Here is a 22,040-nt window from a genome sequence, read left to right on the forward strand (position 1 = left end):
TTTCTCCCTTGTGACTAAGGAGTAGTCACCCTGCACCCGCAGGCACCATCTACAGAACACTGCGGTCTGCTGCACGTCCTTCCTCCGGAATCCGACTGCCCAGCTCGACGAGACCCGGCTTCCCTGGCACCTCTGACCTCTACCCACCTCTACAGCACAGCTGAGAACCGTGGGTGCGACGAGACCTCGAGGGACCGGCCATCGCCAAGACTGCACGACTTCTGCACAGCAAGCCCACCGAGTATTCCACTGGTGAGTGCTTTGGGGTCCGAGAAGCCCCGACTCTGAGCAGCTCCAGCTCCGAAGTGCAGCCCCCCAGCATCTCCACGATCTGCGTGGGGCCCTTCTGCTTTCCGCTGCTCACCGCGTTGTTTGGCTACTAGCCCGTTGGCTTGTGGCCTCCCTGACGACGCCCGACGACATTTCTGCTGCTGGTCTGGTTGCTCCAGACTGGCCCTTGCTCCCTTCCCGAAGAGGAGCACCCTGGACCCTCCTGGTCCACTCAAGACGCCATTTTGAGTCCACCGCGTGGGCTTGAATTAGCCAAGGCTTGTTGCCCAATCCTGGGTAACTTCGACGCCAACGACTTCATCCTTCGTGGGACAGCTCGCACCTCCATCCTGGTCGCCGACAACGCCTCCTGGTCCGAGAGACTGCAGAGCCCAGCAGCGCCCACTCACCTGACTGCGGTGACTTCGCCCGGTGCCATCCTGGTGCCCACTTAATCACTGGCTAGTGATTCAAGAACTTGGTCCCCTCTGCTTTCAGGTTTCTTCTTCCTTGATCCAGGCTTGGATCCATCGAACTTTCCTTCACTGGTCGCCTGCCAGCAACTTCTTCCTTCCAGGCTCCTGGTCCGGCAACGAGATCCCCGACGTCTTTTCAGACCTATGCAGCTGCAGCCCCTGGGCTAGGTAACTTCGGCACTCCGGTGTCCCAGCATAGCCTCACTATCCAAGGGTCAGGATCCACTGTCGTTTTCTCCCTACCAGGTCGGGTTCGCCCGTGAACACTAACTTTGCCTTTACTAGCCTCCATAGACTTTGTCCCGCATCCCGCGTGAGAGTGCACCCTCTGCACCCGAGTCCCCTGGGCCTCCTAGTAGTAATCTAACGATTCCCTAGTCCAGTCCTAGCGATTCCAAAGCCTATTAGAACTGTTACTTACCTGCTAGTAATTCGCATTCCACTTTTAGCGTATATGGTTTTTCGTGCCCCTCGGGCATTTGTGTAACGTGCTAACTTAAAAGTATTTTCGTAAGAGTTTTGTTGTGTGCCTAGCACCCTGTCCTCATAAAGAGTACAGGGTTGTTGTGATTCTAATAAATACATTGTTTATTTTCATAACACTTGTGTGGTGTCCTTTCACTGGGTGTTCAAGGGGTAATGTGATGGTAAAACAGCTGGCTTAACACGCCCTCTAGAGTCTTAGCCTTAGACTGCTCGTATCCATGCTACTAGGATAGCTGGTCTATAAGGTTGACTTACAACCAATCATCAATAAGGGTTGTTTGGACTGATATATAGTGATCACTAGAATAGTGAACACTGCACATCAGGCCAACTTCTCACAGCCTCGCACTGAAACCGTGCTTTGGCAAGGCCCATCCAAGGCCTGACAAATGATGCACGTTTATTCCGCCATGTACTGCAGAGGCACGCACCAGGAAGGAAGGTTTGCCTCCCTCTGCCTGTCCCTTGCTCTTGCTTCATAAAAATCACGCAGCAGGGTGAAATGCCAGGTCTATGAAGCCTGCTATAGAGAAACATGCGCAGCCGCTTAAAGTGACAGCCAGCCTAAAGAGTAACTAACATTTTTTTTAACTTTTCCTAAAAACTTACATTGTCATTAGATTAATTCCACGGTCGCCTGCGTAGAGCTTCCTCAATATTCCTTCTCCCAATTGTAACCCAGATTTTATTTAGCTTGCCCTGGCAAACTCTTTCCAATGTCTTTCTCACACAAAACTGGGTCGTTCTCAGTTGTAAATAGGGTCCTCTATAAACTTTTGACAACTGTTTTCAAAGTGGTTCAGCCCACTAACTTACTGACCTTATGACCTGTTCACACCCACCATATGCGGCGCCCTAAATGTGATCTCTCCATCCGCTATCAACTGGACACGTTTCCCTCTGACCCCCAAGTCAATCCCCACACTCAGAAGCAGAGGCACAACTAGAGTCAAATTTCGGGGGGTGGGGGGGGGGGGGGGGGGGCTAAGAAATGTTTTCGGGGGGGCGGGGGCTGAATCTTTAGGCAATCGGCAGAGTCGAGCTGCAGGGGCTCTTAGAAGGGGTGAAACAACAAACAAGCATTTGCAATGCAGTAGGTCTCACACACTCTGCACCCTCATACACACTGCACCCTCACACTACTTTAGGCCACACACACTGCGCCCTCACACTACTTTACGCCACACAGACTGCGCCCTCACACTACTTTAGGCCATGCACACTGCAGTCTCACACTACTTTAGGCCACGCACACTGCACCCTCACACACTCTGCACCCTCGCACCCTCCTACACACTGCACCCTCACACTACTTTAGGCCACACACACTGCACCCTCACACTATTTTAGGCCACACACACTGCGCCCTCATACTACTTTAGGCCTCACACACTGCACCCTCACACACACTGCGCCCTCCCACTACTTTAGGCCACACACACTGCGCCCTCACACTACTTTAGGCCACGCACACTGTGCCCTCACACTACTTTAGGCCACACACACTGCGCCCTCACACTACTTTAGGCCACGCTCGCTGCGCCCTCGCACTACTTTAGGCCACACACACTGCGCCCTCACACACTATGCACCCTCACACAATCTGCACCCTCACACACACTGCACCCTCACACTACTTAAGGCCACACACTGCGCCCTCACACTACTTTAGGCCACACACACTGCACCCTCACACTACTTTAGGCCACACACACTGCACCCTCACACTATTTTAGGCCACACACACTGCGCCCTCACACACTCTGCACCCTCACACAATCTGCACCCTCACACACACTGCACCCTCACACTACTTAAAGCCACACACTGCGCCCTCACACTACTTTAGGCCACACACACTGCACCCTCACACTACTTTAGGCCACACACACTGCACCCTCACACTATTTTAGGCCACACACACTGCGCCCTCAAACTACTTTAGGCCACACACTCTTTAGGCAATCGGCAGAGTCGAGCTGCAGGGGCTCTTAGAAGGGGTGAAACAACAAACAAGCATTTGCAATGCAGTAGGTCTCACACACTCTGCACCCTCATACACACTGCACCCTCACACTACTTTAGGCCACACACACTGCGCCCTCACACTACTTTACGCCACACAGACTGCGCCCTCACACTACTTTAGGCCATGCACACTGCAGTCTCACACTACTTTAGGCCACGCACACTGCACCCTCACACACTCTGCACCCTCGCACCCTCCTACACACTGCACCCTCACACTACTTTAGGCCACACACACTGCACCCTCACACTATTTTAGGCCACACACACTGCGCCCTCATACTACTTTAGGCCTCACACACTGCACCCTCACACACACTGCGCCCTCCCACTACTTTAGGCCACACACACTGCGCCCTCACACTACTTTAGGCCACGCACACTGTGCCCTCACAATACTTTAGGCCACACACACTGCACCCTCACACTATTTTAGGCCACACACACTGCGCCCTCAAACTACTTTAGGCCACACACTCTGCACCCTCACACACTCTGCCCCCTCACATACTCTGCCCCCTCACATACTCTGCCCCCTCACACACACTGCACCCTCACACACTCTGCACCCTCAATGCAAAATACACTCCAAATACCACTCAGTGCCACATAATTACACCCCACATAATTACACTGCACTCAATGTAATATACACTCCAAATACCACTCATTGCCACATAATTACACACCACATAATTACAGTGCACTCAATGCAACATACACTCAAAATACCACTCAGTGCCACATAATTACACGCCACATAATTGCACTGCGCTCAACGCAACATACACTCCAAATACCACTCAGTGCCACATAATTACACGCAACATAATTACACTCTACTCAATGCAACATACACTACAAATACCACTCAGTGCCACATAATCACACTGCACTCAATGCAACATACACGCCAAATACCACTCAGTGCCACATAATTACATGCCACATAATTTATTTATTTATTTATTTATTTTATTTATTTCGGTTTATACAGCGCGTTATCACCCGGGGGTCTCTAAGCGCTTGTACCAGACAAAACGGACAACTCCATAGAGCAGGCAACTCCACTACAACTCTCCCCAGGCCTCTCGGAACATTATTGTTTTTAGCATCCGTCGAAATGGCAGCAACTTTGATTCCTTCCGTAGATCTGAAGGAAGTTTATTCCATGCTGCCGGAAGTAGAGTAGAAAATGCTCGACCACCCTGGGTCGATAAGCGATACCGAGGGATTGTCAGGAGCGTGGCCTCAGACGACCTCAGTGCCCTGCCTGGGATGTACCTCGATAGTCTATTTTTAATGTAGTTCGGTGCATTGCCGTAAATGGCCTTATGGGAAATACAAAGGCCTTTGAACAATGCCCTCTGCCTAACAGGAAGCCAATGCAGCTGGCGCAAAAGAGGAGATGCATGCGCCCTCCTAGGTTTCCTATAGATCAGTCTTGCTGCATCGTTCGTCACTGTTTGAAGCCGTGAAAGTTGTTGCTGGGGTAAGCCCAGATACAACGCATTGCCATAGTCCAGTCGCCCCAGAATTATGGCTGTCACTGCGCTCCTTAAAGTAGAAAAGGACAGTAGATTTGAAATTCTACGCAGTTGCCTGAGAAGGCCTATGCATGTACCCACCACAGTAGGCACCTGCTTTCTCATGGACAAATTTCCATCAATGAGGATACCCAGGCTTTTCACCACGGTTGCTGGAACTGGCGTCCTGCCCAACTCCCCAGGCCAAAATCCATCATGCCAGGGGCTGCCAGCGATGGTAATTGGCAGCACCTCTGTTTTATCAGGATTAATCTTCAGGGAGTTGGCAGTCATCCAGTTTACCGTGAATCTCAAGATGTTGTGCAGACGTGCTTGAGCTCCAGGAGTATCCTCTATTTGAATAATGATCTGTGTGTCATCAGCATAGTTATATATCTGACACTCCATCTTGTTAAGTGTGGAAATCAGAGGCTGTAGATAGATATTAAAAAGGAGCGGCGAGAGCGCCGACCCTTGCGGCACTCCACAGGTGATGGCCGCTGATGTTGATACTAGGTCTGAAAGCTGTACTTTCTGCGATCTATCCTGCAGGAAAGAAGTAAGCCAGCCTAGTGCGGTTCCCCCTATGCCTAGATCTCTCACACGCGACAGCAGTTGACTATGACACACGGTGTCAAATGCCGCGGAGAGATCCAGCAGCACCAATTACACTCTACAACATAATTACACTCTACTCAAAGCAACATACACTCCAAATACCACTCCGTGCCACATAATTACACTGCACTCAATGCAACATACACGCCAAATACCACTCAGTGCCACATAATTACATGCCACATAATTACACTCTACTGAATGCACCACACACTCCACACAATACCACTCAGTGCCACTTAAGTAAATGCTACATAATTACACTGCGCTCAACGCAACATACACTACAAATACCACTCTGTGCCACATAGTTACACACCACGTAATTACACTCTACTTAATACAACATACACTCCACACAATACCACTCAGTGCCACAAAATTATATGCTACATGTTTACACTGCGATCAACACAACATACACTACAAATACCACTCTGTTCCACATAGTTACACACCACGTAATTACACTCTACTGAATGCAACACACAATACCACTCAGTGCCACATAATTATATGCTACATAATTACAATGCAACATGCACTCCAAACAATACCACTCAGTGCCACATAATTACACGCCACACAATTACACTCTACTGAATACAACATACACTCCTCATAATGCCACTCAGTGCCACATAATTACATTGCGCTGATCGCAACATACACTCCAAATACCACTCAGTGCCACATAATTATATGCCACATAATTACACTGCATTAAATGCAACATACACTCCAAATACCACCCAGTGCCACATAATTACACGCCACACATTTACACTCTACTGAATACAACATACACTCCTCATAATACCACTCAGTGCCACATAATTATATGCTACATAATTACACTGCGTTCAACACAACATACACTCCAAATACCACTCAGTGCCACATTATTACATGCCACATATTTACACTGCACTAAATGCAACATACACTCCAAATACCACTCAGTTCCACATAATTATATGCTACATATTTACACTGCGCTCATCGCAACATACACTCCAAATACCAGTGCCACATAATTACACGCCACATAATTACTCTATCACCCTCATTCTATCTATGAACACCACAGCATCACTGAACACCACAGCATCACTGAACACCACAGCATCACTGAACACCACAGCATCACTGAACGCCACAGCATCACTGAACGCCACAGCATCACTGAACGCCACAGCATCACTGAACGCCACAGCATCACTGAACGCCACAGCATCACTGAACGCCACAGCATCACTGAACGCCACAGCATCACTGAACGCCACAGCATCACTGAACGCCACAGCATCACTGAACGCCACAGCATCACTCGTCGACACCACAGCATCACTCGTCGACACCACAGCATCACTCGTCGACACCACAACATCACTCGTCGACACCACAACATCACTCGTCGACACCACAACATCACTCGTCGACACCACAACATCACTCGTCGACACCACAACATCACTCGTCGACACCACAACATCACTCGTCGACACCACAACATCACTCGTCGACACCACAGCATCACTCGTCGACACCACAGCATCACTCGTCGACACCACAGCATCACTCGTCGACACCACAGCATCACTCGTCGACACCACAGCATCACTCGTCGACACCACAGCATCACTCGTCGACACCACAGCATCACTCGTCGACACCACAGCATCACTCGTCGACACCACAGCATCACTCGTCGACACCACAGCATCACTCGTCGACACCACAGCATCACTCGTCGACACCACAGCATCACTCGTCGACACCACATCACTCGTCGACGCCACAGCATCACTGAACGCCACAGCATCACTGAACGCCACAGCATCACTGAACGCCACAGCATCACTCGTCGACACCACAACATCACTCGTCGACACCACAGCATCACTCGTCGACACCACAGCATCACTCGTCGACACCACAGCATCACTCGTCGACACCACAGCATCACTCGTCGACACCACAGCATCACTCGTCGACACCACAACATCACTCGTCGACACCACAACATCACTCGTCGACACCACAACATCACTCGTCGACACCACAACATCACTCGTCGACACAACATCACTCGTCGACACCACAACATCACTCGTCGACACCACAACATCACTCGTCGACACCACAGCATCACTCGTCGACACCACAGCATCACTCGTCGACACCACAGCATCACTCGTCGACACCACAGCATCACTCGTCGACACCACAGCATCACTCGTCGACACCACAGCATCACTCGTCGACACCACAGCATCACTCGTCGACACCACAGCATCACTCGTCGACACCACAGCATCACTCGTCGACACCACAGCATCACTCGTCGACACCACAGCATCACTCGTCGACACCACAGCATCACTCGTCGACACCACAGCATCACTCGTCGACACCACAGCATCACTCAGCGCCACCACAGCATCAATCTGTGCAACCACAGCATCAATCTGTGCAACCATTCAACAACAACTAGTTCAAATATGTTCAATCAATGTTTCAAGCTTTATTACAAATGTCACAAAAAGACGTTAATATTTCACTTCTGTTTTTGGATTTCCGTCACAATAAAATACACTGAACATAATCTTCACAAAAGTTATTTACAAAAGTTTAAGCTATTGCTATCATAAATTACTAGAACTTTTATTTAAGTATTATTAGAAAAAATTAAAAGCCATTGTTATTTGTAATATCAATACATCTAAGTCACGTAAATACAACACACATTGCATTACAAAAGCTATAGGTGTCACATTTGCGAAAGTTATAACTATTGGCATTGTAAATGACAAAGCTATTAATTTCGCTATTTTCAAAACCAACACATAAATAAAAAAATGGTCATTTACAATACCAATAGCTCAAACTTTCCTAATGCGAGACCTATTGCATTGCAAATGCTTGTTTGTAATAGATGTATATAGCACAGGGGTCTCCGTAAAAAAGAGCTACTTATGCTCTCTGAAAATCATCCCGAGCTGCCAATATTAGTATTGTAATAGTGACCACATCAGACAAGATTATATTATTGGCCACAATATGCAAGATTACCAGCCGCATCGCCTCAGTTCTTCAGGCATGATAGCCAGCATTGTTGTAAAAAAAAGTCTTTATTAATTTGAAATACCTCTACATGGATAATATAGAACAGTCATAACTACAATTCCCCTGGCACCAAGGTAATACCATTAGTAATAGGTCTCTCCAGCGCTGCATGATTTATCATTCAAACATAAACTTTAAATATATCTTGCAAAATAAACCATTTTCACCAAACATTAGTTTGAGTTTAAACACATGTTCATCTCGAAAACATGCTTTTCAATTTTGCATATATTATTTCAACGAAGCAAGAACTTCTAATCTAGCAGGCTAGGCAGCACAGGAGAGCTACTTGCTCGTAGCTTGAGAGCAACCAGTAGCTCACGAACTACTTATCGGAGAAGCCTGATATAGCACGTACAAGGTCAGCAAGACATCAAAACACTTCACATAGCTTGAAGAACCAAAATTAACTGAGAGCCAGGATAAGAAAAACATATAATGGCTAACAATGTCCAAGAACGTTTGGTGGGGAACACTGAGTAAATAGCCCTTCCTGCTCAGAATAATCACTAGTGAACTATACACAGTTCGCCACCAAGTAAAAAATATTACATCTTGTAAAAGTACTTATTATTGCAGCTTTGCAAAAAATACAGATTTTCTGTGGTACAGGAGCAAGAGGTTGATGACTTAATGTCGTAATCCTTAGTTTAAAGTGAGAAATTGGCTGTGCAGCTAAAAGCACCTTTAAAATATGTTAACTGCTTTTGAATAATGAATATATGCTAATTTCATGTAAAGGAAAAGGCTGGCGGCGAGATGGACTCAGGAATAGTTCCTGAGTATTATTTATTTTTAGTTGAAAAAGTTGATTTCACGATGTTATTGATTGACCTAAAGGCTGAGGTTAATTCAAGCATTCCACCCATCACTTTTTGTTTGCCTTGTTCATGTTCTGGAACAACAGAAGACCCTGCTTTCAGAACCTGAAGGATTTAAACATTCACCTGGAGCGCCCTAAATGTGATATAATCATATGTAAAGAGGAGTCTTTAGAGAGATCCTGAGATGGTTTATGAAGCCCTCGAAAAAGGAAGGCTTTTTTAAAAACAAATCTATTGAGCAAAAATAAAAAAATACATTGAGTAGCTGCTTAAAATGAGAAAAAAAGAGAGAACAGAAAACAAATTCCAATTCATTTCAATTTGATCCAAAATCGATTAGCCAAAAAGGAGAGAAATCCTCGGTTTAGGAATAATTTTCAAAGGGCATTTATGAACTGTTGGGTGATCTGAGAATTTGTGCTACCAACGTCTAAGTAAGTTGGTTGGTTCATGTGACATCTACTTAAGAAAGTTTCCAAAACTTATGTTGTGCATTCCCTCGTCCCATGTTGACTAACTCCCATTTTCCCATTCTTCTGCAGGGTTTTTGGATTCCCTGTCCATTACACAGACGTGTCCAATATGAGCCGATTGGCAAGGCAGCGCCTCCTGGGAAGATCATGGAGCGTTCCAGTTATCCGCCACTTGTTTGCACCACTCAAGGAATATTTCGCCTGCGTCTAATGAAAGAAAAAAGACTGGAAGACGCACGGCGAAGCAACAGGAACTGAAGCAAACACAAAATGGGCAGAAAATAAACCCGACAAAGTGGAACGTAAATCTAGGAAAAGCAGGAGGAGTCAACACCGGTTTTTGGAACGACAAAGAATTGCATTTGAGCAGATGTTTTTTACGTAAATTCCTGTTAATTGTTACACTTTTATCCTATTTAATTTTTTGTTTGTTTTGGTAAAACTTGTACAATTTTTAGCTATTTTATTGGGGCGGATTGGAAAGGATTTGTCTGTTTTCTTATTTGTTCTCAAGCTGTATTTGAGACAAAGGCTTTTACTATCTTAGCGGTGCTGTAAAAATGAATACAAGATAAAAAAAGCTCAAAGGAAAACAAGCGAGAGGGGAATGAAAAGAAAGAAGATCTGAATATACATCTTCTTTCTCGTCTCTGAACTGGTCTCGTTTTAGAGCACAAGTAGGAATAGACTAAGTGGATATAACGAATGGGCCAGCAGCAGCGCCTGACTTCCAGCTGTGCATTCCGTAAATGTTGTAGTAGTACTGAGAACGGGTGCTAAAAGAAAATACTTCCAGGGAAAGCAGAAATTGAAAAGCGAACTCTGACCACATTTTTTAAAGGATTTCTGGTGCCTAACTCAAAGGAGACCACAAAGAGACAGTTCCTACAAGCCGCTCTTACCTCTTGTTTACAGTTTATACATATGGGAGTGTACATGTCTCCATCTACAGATCTTTATATTTATGTATACATACATGTACATGTATGTAAAAGTGCATATACAGATATGTAGGTGCTTTACCTGCACATGCATATGTATACAATGACACACATGACTACTTAACACGCACACACATGTATGGCTCAAGGCATCTGCTGAAGTAGATTTATAAACATACATATGTGTATGCGTGTCAGCGTCTAATTGGTACTATTACTGCTACTGTACAACACAACTACATAATGGTGCTTTCCAGCAGCGGGATGATTAAAAACATCAGCTTCCATGTTGCCTTAATAATGGAAACAAGAAAAGAGGGGATCATATGTAGTGGGCTAAAACCTACTTAAAGGTTCAGAAATGGGTTACTTGAAGGGGGCTGGGCAGAGCTCGCTGGGTTGAGAACTTCCAAAGTGATGATGCAATAACCTACAGGCCTTGTTTTCTACAAATGTAGTTTGGTTCCCAATTGCATCTTTTCTGCTCTCCATCTCCGATCGCTCTACATCACTGTCTCATCATGTCTTTCCAAATCATAACATTTTTGTACGCGGGAGGGATAAGGGGAATCAAAAGGCAGAGGAGGGCAATTCAAAACATTTCAGTTGATCCAGTCGGAGACAGCGGAAGCTATTTCTCAAACATGGTGCTTTACTGGTGCTCTCTGTGTGTGTGGTGTAGTGATCTGCCCCCCCACAGACTGTGTTCTGCATTACTGTAACCTTACCGGCAGCAGACACTGAACAGCCAAACTTCCCAGGGATGGAGAAGCGATGTTTTTGGTCATCTCTGTTTAAACCAACAAAACACACACTGCAGTTTTATAAATAACATGTGAGGAGTTCAACACACCTCCTCTTTTTTAAAATCGTTTTTATTTTTTCTGTTATTGCAAAATATTTTTAGATTTAATGACCACCTGACCCATTCATGCCTGTTCGGCTCCATTTTCTTTTCATGGGAGCTCTAGGAGCAGGCCATGCTTTCTTTTTCTTTTTTAGCTCCAAATTGCCATTTCATTTTGGCAGAGGACAGATTATCATTACTACATCCACCCATCCTTATGTAATTGGAAATGAAGAAGTTACATTGCACATGCAAGAGTCAGTGCTATGTCATGTACTGGAACTGCCAAAACATTTCAGACTCCGTTTCCTAGAAAATAGATTGCATTGTTTTTATTTATTTATGGACTACCTGAGCCGGCTCAATGATGTAAGCATTGAACATTGTCTACTCTCTGTTAGGGGTTCAGAGAAAATATATTGTGTGTTTTTCTCCTGTGGCTAGATTTGCAGACGTTGTGAGCTTTATACTCGCTTGCAGCATTATAACAGAACTACTCTGTGCAGTCACCCTGTTAGAGCGTATATCTTTAGCTTCAGAGCACTGAAAGCTGTGGAACCAGATAGCATTGCCATTCGCAGTGGATCATTAGTATGCTCTGGATTTGAAGATAGTAGCTAGGAGAATGGCATTCCGGAAACATGATGCATGGTCTGATCAGTCCTGTTTGTTATGTTTTATTGGGGAAAGCAGAATCTAATTATAATAATATCAAATGCTTTTGATGGGAGTTGGAAAAAAAAACATGACTGCCCAGAGGTCTTCCCTATAAAATCTGGGGCCTGATTCGGATCTTATCCATCGTGAAATACCAAAATGTCGTGGTTCTCTTTGGAAATTAAACTTAAGCTAGCTTATCTGTTCATGAGCTGAAAAAAATTAGCTTCTTAAACTCTGTTTTGTTGGGCTCATGTCCACGTTTTTCCAAGTGAACAGGAAAAGCATTTTAGAATCTGCTTTCAAGCCAAGAAGTATGATTTTCTGTCATGTGTGCTGGATAGGAATCCACAATATCCACAAGTTCTGAATGATCTACAAGATCGGGTGCAGCTACAAGTCAACCCTACTGTGGTTACGGAGGAGCGGGGGAGAGGAATGGGGCAGGGGTCCTTTTTCCTCTGGTGCTTGCTGCTGATTCTGTAGCATATCCCCCCTCCTCTCCATTTTTAGCTCACCTGGCAGTTTGAATCGGTATGATGTAGAATGTCTCCTCTGGGGGAATTTCAGTTCTCTTCTTACTCTCGTTCTTTTCGCTTTCATGTTATATTATTGGGGACTGGGCTAGGCGGGAGGAAGTGAGAAGAAACGATGGGCTTTTCTTTTGGCTTTCGTTCCTCTGTAAATTATGTGATTTTTTTTATTTGTTTCTTCTAGTACTTGTGTGAACATAGGGTCAGTCTATCTCACTCCAATAAACAAAGATAAATGCATACCATAAAAAACAAACAGACTTCAAGTTTTAATAGTATTTTAGCTGAAGGTCTGTGACCATGCCATTTGTCAAAGGGACTATTGCTTGTTTATCCCAATGATTTAGTCTTTAAATTGTTTTTTGTAGGCTGATCAAGGAAGGAATTATGTTTTCTGATGTTGCAAGTGTCAGCATATGGAGTCGTGGGCAGGGAGATGGAATCAACTTTCTTGCCCATTTCAGGTGGGGACAATGGAGTATACAATGCCAAGGGGTGTGTTTTGGCTCACACACGTGAAACGTTTGTTCTTTTTATGTTTGTTTGTGTTACCTGTGACCAAAAAGCTTAAGTGATTTGGGTGCTTCCTCCTTTCTTCGCGACGAAGGTTGAGGAATGACTGCAATGCCTCCTCCATTACCAAAGAGGCATGAGACCAACCACTGTTGCTTTGGGGCAGCTATAATGGGCACAAGTTTGATTTTCAAATGAAAAAAAAAATCTTGAAATTAATGTTCGTGCTGGCAAGACTGCGCCTAAGTAAAATGCAACAACTGTTTTCGGTGCAGGATATTTAGTTTCCTTTTTTTTTGGGCAGTTGTATTTCATCACTGACATTTATCTTAAATGTCAAACATACATGTTCGAGCCGGGGTTTTATCTTGCAACATCTTGCATTCACTCCTTCAGTTTCCTGGTCTTGACCCGCCGATGAAAAAAATCATGTGTTAATGTATTGCCTTGTTAATGTGCACGTGCATTCATGAAATTATGCACTTGCCATTAGCAGGATTTCTTGATGCTCTACGCACTTTTTCTTTGCCTGTTATTTATATCAAGTGAACCAACAGCTCTCTGCCAGTCTTTAAGTGAACTTCTCAGTGTTGAAGATTGAATTCCCAGGAGGGACAGGTGTTCCACTGAAGCAGGGCTTAGAGCGGCATCAACTCTATTACATCGAAGCACATCATCAGATTTTTCCAGAGAATGCTACCAAGACCATTTATGGCGAACTTAAATCGCCATGGGCATCTCCTATGAGTGTTGTAGGTACGGATGTTGTGTGCCTCCAGAACTTTGCACCTCTAAATGATGTTTGCTGGCCATGGGAATTTTCAATTAAATATATTTTATTTGGAAAGAGTAAAAGTCATACACTTGACAATGGAAAAATTGTGGGAGGGTGGGCAGTACGAAGCCTTCATTACTAGCATACTGCATACGCAGACTAGAGAATAGAAGCCACAGACTGGCATTGTATGAAAGTAATATCTGTGTCCATTATCCCTCAGTGATTCTGTGTCCTAGCTACGGGTCGTTAGTCATGGTATGGCCCAACCAGTCTTCAGTATGAGATTACTCCTGGTTCCAGGCTGTGTGATATACGAGGCTGTGATTTATTTATTTGACGACCTGTAAGTTATATTTGAATCGTGAAAATAAAGTTGTCTTAAATCCCTCGAGCACATAATGCGTTGGCTTTTTGCGTCTTCGGTGTAATGCAGGAGTGCCCTTGCTTCAGCACTTGTATTTCACAGCAGTACAGAAAGTCTCTACTTAGTGCTTTTGTATAGTGAATACTCATCTTCCAGGGCTGCCTGATGCATCTCCAGCACTGTTTTAATTTAGTGGGCTAATGTCTTTATTTATGTTAGTAGTTCTTGACATCCAGTTCACACACCGGCTAATTGAGAGTTTTGTTCCCAAAGTGTTCCATTCTTCTTACATGCCTCACTTTGGGCAGGAAGGGTCTACAGTGGGTGAAGCCAGACAGTCTTAGTCTGACGTTTCTTTCTCTTCTTTGCCCCTAAATACTCAGCTGTCTTTTGAGCGCATCCACACCACACAGCGGCAGTGTCCTAAGACTGTGGCAGCATGCTGGAATCTCGATGGAGGTTCAGTAAAATAAATACATGTATCATCCTTTAACTATTCACTGTAGCAAAAACACACACTTTTCAGAGCTGAACTCTCAATCCAAAAACAAAGATCAGGTTGATACTGGAAGTTGCGAATTCATGCAAATTCTAAAAACAAGAAAATCTTGCAACATAACTATTGTGTTACTTCAGTAAATGCATTACACATCCTCAAACAACATTAATAGTAAAACTCAGTTTAAGGAGACCAATTACCTCATGAATTTTAAAAGGAGCTGCTTAAGAGTCCACAGTCAATTGAAGTAATATATGTCAGACAACAGTATGAGAGAGAAAAAAAATTGAAAACCCAGCCTCTCATAACGCGTCATGCCAAAAAAGCTTAGCAGCTGCGGCTAGCGCACTGTGCTTTCTTCCGAGTTACCATGTTGTCCTGTATGTCCTGTATTTCAAAAAGTAAAGTGGTGCAATTAGTCCCAACAGTAGAGATTTATCTGCAAGGCTTCTGACCACCCTAAGAGCAGGGTTGGTACGATCAACAGTATTATACAGCAAAGAGTTTTGGGATGCACTCTGACTTGTCCAACTCTAACTATTTTATTGGTAAACGTAATCAGTATGTATTCCAATAGCAAACAATTCTCACATTTTCTTTACTTGTAATCCATTTGAGAAAACAAACTTTTCAGATCTCTTTATGTGGTCAAGTATAGGACACGAGCCCCAGAACATATGGAACTTCATCAGAGTTTAGGTAATGAAGACAAAATCAATATCGAATTCCTAAAGGAGGTAAAGCTCGTGTATTCCAGCGTTTCACACTAAAACAGAGTATGTGTAAAGTGTTCTGAAAAGGTTAATGTCTTAGCCAACATGTAGTAGCATCAGATCATATTCCAATAGTAGATATGGAAGTGAAACCATATTCCAATATACAGTTCTAGAACATGGTCGTGTGTCATTACGTGTTGGCTGTATCACAAGAGTCGGATCAGCAAAGTTGAGTGGCCATTGTAAGCTGGGATATAGTATACAGATGATTGGAAAATATTTTGGTTACATTTGACTATATAGTTGAAGCGTTTCTCAAATCAGTACATCAGAAAACGTTGTCACATGTTAATCTCGGCCTTTTGCACCAGTACTGCTTTATGTCTATGAATATTGTCTCTGAAATAAACTGCCTTGTCCGATTTTCATTGGAGAGCCTGCACACTAGGACAAATAAGAAGTGGGTAGGCAAAGTATGTGTATATGCAAGGTACTATTTACAGATTTCCAACGGGTTACTGTTTGCACAAAGGTAGTAATTGTATGATAGGGCCTGTTAGAGCATGGTATATTTGGAGGAAGACACTTTTTGCACATGTGATTGCCGCCCCGATATCCTGGAATAAAAGTATGCAAACTTTTGCTTTGACGCCATCTTTCGGGTAAAGTAAACCACATTTTGTTGTATTCCAGAACTAGCTTCAGTCTCTACCAAATTTCAAGATTTTGATGTAGCTTGCCAGAGCTAGCCCACTGTTTGGCCTGCTAAATAACTTATACAGTTTGAACTGTAGGTAGCTTTAAAGAGAAGGTGTGGGTGTCTGTGATATTTCCAAAATATAACAATAAAATCTTCCAGCCTGTGGGCTATCAAGGCCATGCCGAATTTTAGACGGCCACTTGATAGATTAGATGTCAATTGTCTAACTCTGCGTCAATTTATGTAGTGAGTTAGCCATCATGACATAAGGTATGTTTGTATTGGATCTAGGCTAGCAGTTACCCCCATACATACGTAACTGGAAAGGTTTACCCCAAAAGCCTCCAACGCAGAGGTGAAAGGATGCCGCCAATGTTTCTGTGTAAATGAGCAAGCTTATTGTTGCTGCTGGGTTTGGCCCAAATTAGCTTTTTGGCTGACACATGCCTTCATTTCCTGTGATTGTTGCCCGAAAGCGGAGTACTTTTCTTTAGAATTCTGGTACATTATAATAGAAAATGATATGGTGCACCCTGGGAGATCATTTTCTTAAATGGTTTCAAGTTGATCAGGAAGGGAGTGTCACCTGTTCTTTATGGAGGTCATTGTATGTCAAACTGTGCTACACAACCAAGTTCGACCACTGTGCTTCATATGTGTGGCTAGTTAAAATCGGATGTTTCATGCTCTTCCTTTACCCCTAGGAGTCATATGACATGAGCAAGAAATTGAAACACGTATGGCGTTTTTGGACATGCCATAGTGCTATTTTATACCAACTACCATGATGTATTTGATACTTACAGATCATTCAATCATTTACCAGTTCCGTGGTCGTATCTAAGTTTTTAGGACCATGTGCGGAGAATAGAGTTGGCATTGTGGGAAATTTAAGTTGCCATTAGCTTAAACATCATGATAGAGTAGTAACCCTACTTTTGTAAATACATTATGTTGGCACATGGCCAGTTGGAGTAGATCAAGCATAAAGTGGGATTTGGGTGGTAATTTTTTACGACCTAACCATCCTACCTCTGACTCCTGCTGTTTCTTTTCAACCTCACTACATTAGCGGTTTTTAAAACAAGTTTGCCAAAATAATTGCTTCGCAGAATCTGAAGTGGAAACATGTAATTCTTCCGTAACTTATGGGGCAAAAAGGAAAATAAAAATGATAGAATGTTAGATTCGAATTTTCTGGTCTTTACTGAGCAAGTAGAAGCACTGCCCATCTATGCAGGCACTGGAGCTTAGTGGAAATGTCTTCCCATCCTCGAGTAATAGGGAATTAAAAGCCGATTAAAAAAAAAAAGTAGTTCTTAAATTTTGAAAGGGCATCCGTTGCTCATTCCTGGGGCAGCACAGTATAGTTTTCTTCCTTAGCTGCACTATGTATCTGGGACTGCTGTCCTTTGTAATGCCATAGGATATTAATGTATGTGAAAAAAGATCAAGTAGCAAATTCTCACCAGTCATTAGGCTAGGAGCGGCCCAGATGAGCAAACCATTTCTGAGAGTTTCTTCATGTGTAAGTGCCTTCCTAAATCTTAGTTTGTGAAAGCACTTGAAGTATAATGCAGTTTGGGAAAGCTTCTCTCTCTTCCCCCATATAAAGCAACACATCCCCTTTTTATGTCACTCAAAAATGTGACCCTGTGTGATCAGGCATTATACACATGTATTAACTCACTGCAACTATAGGAATTTTATCGCCAATTATTCTTGCATGGCAGGAATCTATTTCAAAGCTGTCTAATGTTTGCAGGGAGTCGTCAGTTCCATGCAACTAGTCCTGTCAGTCTGCACAACCTCTGTTCCTTTTTTTCCTTTTAGCACTGACGAGTGTGGACTGCCACATGTTTCATACTCCAAACGTGCTTGCTTCCTTTCTTCCCCCAATGTTGCACTCCCTATATTAACTGAGTTTAGAAAGAATAATTTATTTTCTTTTTTCAAAACCTCTTTTTTCTGGTCTCTGTTTCCTGATTGTTGTATTTCAACATAGCCAAGATTCTAGTTAGCAATGGTTTGTGATGAGGTTCAGTAGTTGTTCCTCTGAAATCTCCCTTGAATGATTGTGTAAAGAGGATAATTCTGCAGGTGAATGTTGGCTTTATTATCAACTGGTAAAAAGCATGTATAATACAGATCAGATTCCTGCGTCCGGAATGGTCACCTAACTTTTTCTTCAGACACCAGTGGAAATTAAATGACTTGGGTCAACTCTGTCATTCTCTTTTCTGTTCAGTGAGGGAGAAGAACACAGGTGCCTCCTAAGCATTCATAGCGGCTGACCACTCTAGAAGTGAAAAGCTCCTGAAAATACAGATTCTTCCTTCACCATTGCCCTAAAGTACTGCCTGACTACCAGTTGTCTATAGATCAATCTTTGTTACCTTCGTAGTACTTTCACTTATTGTATCCTTGGTCCACTGGTACTGCCTCAGTACCAGTTGTCTATAATCTATGTGTTCCCTCCACAGTCCTTTCCCTTTAACTTGGATTGGGCCATAAACACACTTGATCAGAATGGATCCAAGTACCTCAAAATGACATACTTCAGGTTCATCGTAGAGTTAAGGAGCACAAGGAGTCATGTGGTTCAACCGAATGATCCTTCTTAAAGCACTGCAGTGAATCCAATCCACTTCTTATTAACTCCTTGCATGTTGAGCTCCATTCCTTTAATATAAGAGTACGAGCATTGTTTAAAGTTTGATTGATAACCAAGGAGCCAGGTAGTCTATTTATTCCTGATTTACAATCTTTAGTAGTATATGCCCAGCCATATGAGCAATGAAAAGTTCATTTACGGAGACTCTACTATCCCTGGTCCCAATAGATTACCTAGCCACACTTTCTGCCTCACCTGCGCCTCAGCCATTAGTCCTTCATGCCATTAGGACAAAGTAAAAACCATAGTATTTACCTATACCCCTGGTATTTTAATAAAGAACTGCTTTTGTGCACAGGGTAATGTTTTAGGCTATACTATAGATTTAAACATATGCATATTCTTTAGTGCCCGTTTGTCCTTCTAAGACTATATGTGCTCCATGAGTACTGAAAACTGAGCTAACCAATACATGACTGAATTAAAGTCTGGAAATGTTCCTTACATCAACTCAAGTTGCTGTCCTATAAAATGCATATTGGATGTTAGCTTTCCATTCATGGTGTTACCAGGGACTAGGTTCTAAAGCTTACTTCATAAGAATACATGTAAGATCTTCTCAAACACGCCACAGATTTGTATTTTGTTCACACGGTCCAGCTGATACTGTTTTTTTGAGTTGACAATTCCTTTGTTTTACACTTTTAAGTGTGCACTGAATGTACATGTTAGTTTATATTTACTCTAACAGTTCAGCAACATTATGGCCCAGTGGAAGAAATCTAGCATTGTTTGCTGGTGTTGTTTTTCAGATAAAGTGAAATATGTATTGTTCATTTTATTTTGAGATAAAGTTGAACTAACCAGTCCCCTGACACTGTGAAAGGCTCTCTAGATGCATTATCCCACTTGCATAGCACAGTGTTCCTCACTGGCGAACGAAAAGTGAGGGGGCCTCCCTGCACGGTACTTAGGGGGGCCCCCTCCGGGCTCAATAAGGAGCTCTCCCGGACAGATTTCAGTGCCGAGGGGGCCCCTTGGAGCTAGGGCCCCGCACCGCGTGGTCTGCGGGGGCCTGTGTTACGCCCCTGGTGTTCCTTTATAGGAACACATCGTCTCCTGGACAACATTTAAATATTTACTGTGCATAGGCTATAATAATCCGTTCATATCACATTTTTTGAAAATGAAAATGTCTCCTGCTCGGTTGGGACAGTCCGGGGTCTAAGCAGATCCACTAATTGGTAGTGACTGGTCTCAGAAGACTCCACTTGGATATGAAAAGCCTAGCACCTCAAACGACTATGCCCCTTGGTTGTTAGGGGCATAGGGTCCCACATAGACACTCTTGCATCCACATCTATTGCGAGGCCTTTCATGTCCAGAGGAGCAGCCTGAGGGTTGGTTAGCTTGAACTCTGTATCTCCTAGGACATTTACTAGTTCAGTGTCTGTATGTTAGCCCACAAAGTTCTGGGCTGCGAAAGGTATCTATTTATTTTAAGAAGCTAGTACTCACTAGTACTTAAAAAGAATTGTATTCGAACCTCACTATCCATCAAAGGCTTACCTTGTCTCCTGTCTACATTTTTCATTACACTATTCTCTTTTGTTTCCAGTTTGGCTGTAGGTCTGGACATGAAGTTGGAGTAGGTCTCCTTTCCATCTGGAAAGGACTACTATGGGTGTTTTTCGGTGGTTGCTAGGTGGTCTTTATAGTCTTGGAAATTTAATTTACCAGATCTATTGTTCTAAAACCAAAAGACATCCAAGAGTGAGCTAGTGTACTCTCAAAGTACTGTTTTCAGAGTATTCCTAAAAGCAAGCAAATTATTTTCCAGTCTTAGTTTTAAAGGAAAATAATTTGACGCCCACCTAAAAGTCTATTTCTGAATTGTGTAAAGGAGAGTAAAACGTCATTACCAAATCATAAGACAGGAAGTGGAATTTGCTTGTTGCAAATCTTGTCAAGAAAGAGGATCTGTGCAATAGATTATTTAAAATATAGTTACAAATCCGTGATAACAAGCATTTACATGACAAACATAATGGCAGCAGAAGGTGTTGACCCAAGATTAATTAACACTCATTGCTATTGAGACTAAAGATTTTGACTTGATATCAATATACTACTGCCCGGGGTACTTTATCATGGGACTACCTGTATGTTGAGATGTTACAGACCTCTCCTATTGGGGCTCACTATGTTTAGAATGCCACATAGGTTTAGCACAATTTTTACATTTTCTGACTTGTTTTTGTAACTCATTTTCAGGATTTGGGTGTTTGAGAATAGCGAATTGTCTTGACCATATTTTAAACAATGCCACCCCCTTCTTCCACTATTTAGTTGCTGGACGTTTTAAAATTTGCTTTGCAAAAGATTAGTAATACCATTTTTGCAAAGCAGTGCTTCCTAATGCTCTGGCAGAGCAGGTGATTTTCAACTTCAAGGTTATTCCCCCACATATAAATAATTTGTTGTTGAAAACATCCTGGAATAGAGCTCCCTTTTATTCCAGCCGCTGTGTAGTTAGATGCTTTGTATGTAATCCTTGAGTTTCATTACTATCAGTGGACTTGTGTGGCATATATTGAATTACATATTCCATTACTTTATGCTTTATTGCTCGGCAATTGGCTATGTTACTGTCATACATTTGTTAAACAATCTAGTTGTTTAAAAAAAAGCCGTTTTGTGCTTCCTCATCCTTGCCACCTATCCACTTGTCCTAGCGAGGCTCGTGTTTCAACTAGTTTTTACTACAAAGCATGTTCTCCTTCATTGAATGATACTATACTCACAACATACTTAAAATTGAACACGGCAGCCACTATTCTAACTTGTTGAGCCTACCCCATTGGTTTGTAATTCCTTTCATTCATGCTTTTTGTAGTAATTAAGTTTGTAATGTGCTATTGTATGGCAATTTTCTATGATTTTATCACATGCACGGTGATTCTATTTGGGCAGATTGTTACAGAAGTAGCTTGGAACTCTAGGTGCATTCAAGCACTCGTCTTCCTCTTTCAAAGAGAGCAGCATCTC

General features: G+C 43.2%; 1 protein-coding gene across 8 annotated transcripts in view; it reads left to right on the forward strand.

Annotated features, from left to right (window-relative positions):
* The window catches only part of DNMT3A (DNA methyltransferase 3 alpha), a 2,120,215-nt gene extending 2,105,720 nt beyond the window's left edge, over nt 1–14,495 (forward strand). For all 8 annotated transcript variants that reach the window (XM_078650037.1, XM_078650035.1, XM_078650036.1 and 5 more), the window contains one exon: nt 9,900–14,495. In XM_078650037.1, the coding sequence (XP_078506163.1) occupies nt 9,900–10,041 (142 nt within the window). In that variant the 3' untranslated portion in view covers nt 10,042–14,495. The remainder of the gene's footprint in view (nt 1–9,899) is intronic.
* Nucleotides 14,496–22,040: the final 7,545 nt, after the last annotated feature.

This window comes from Lissotriton helveticus, chromosome 6 (genome assembly GCF_964261635.1).
Source record: "Lissotriton helveticus chromosome 6, aLisHel1.1, whole genome shotgun sequence".
Lineage (NCBI taxonomy): Eukaryota > Metazoa > Chordata > Amphibia > Caudata > Salamandridae > Lissotriton > Lissotriton helveticus.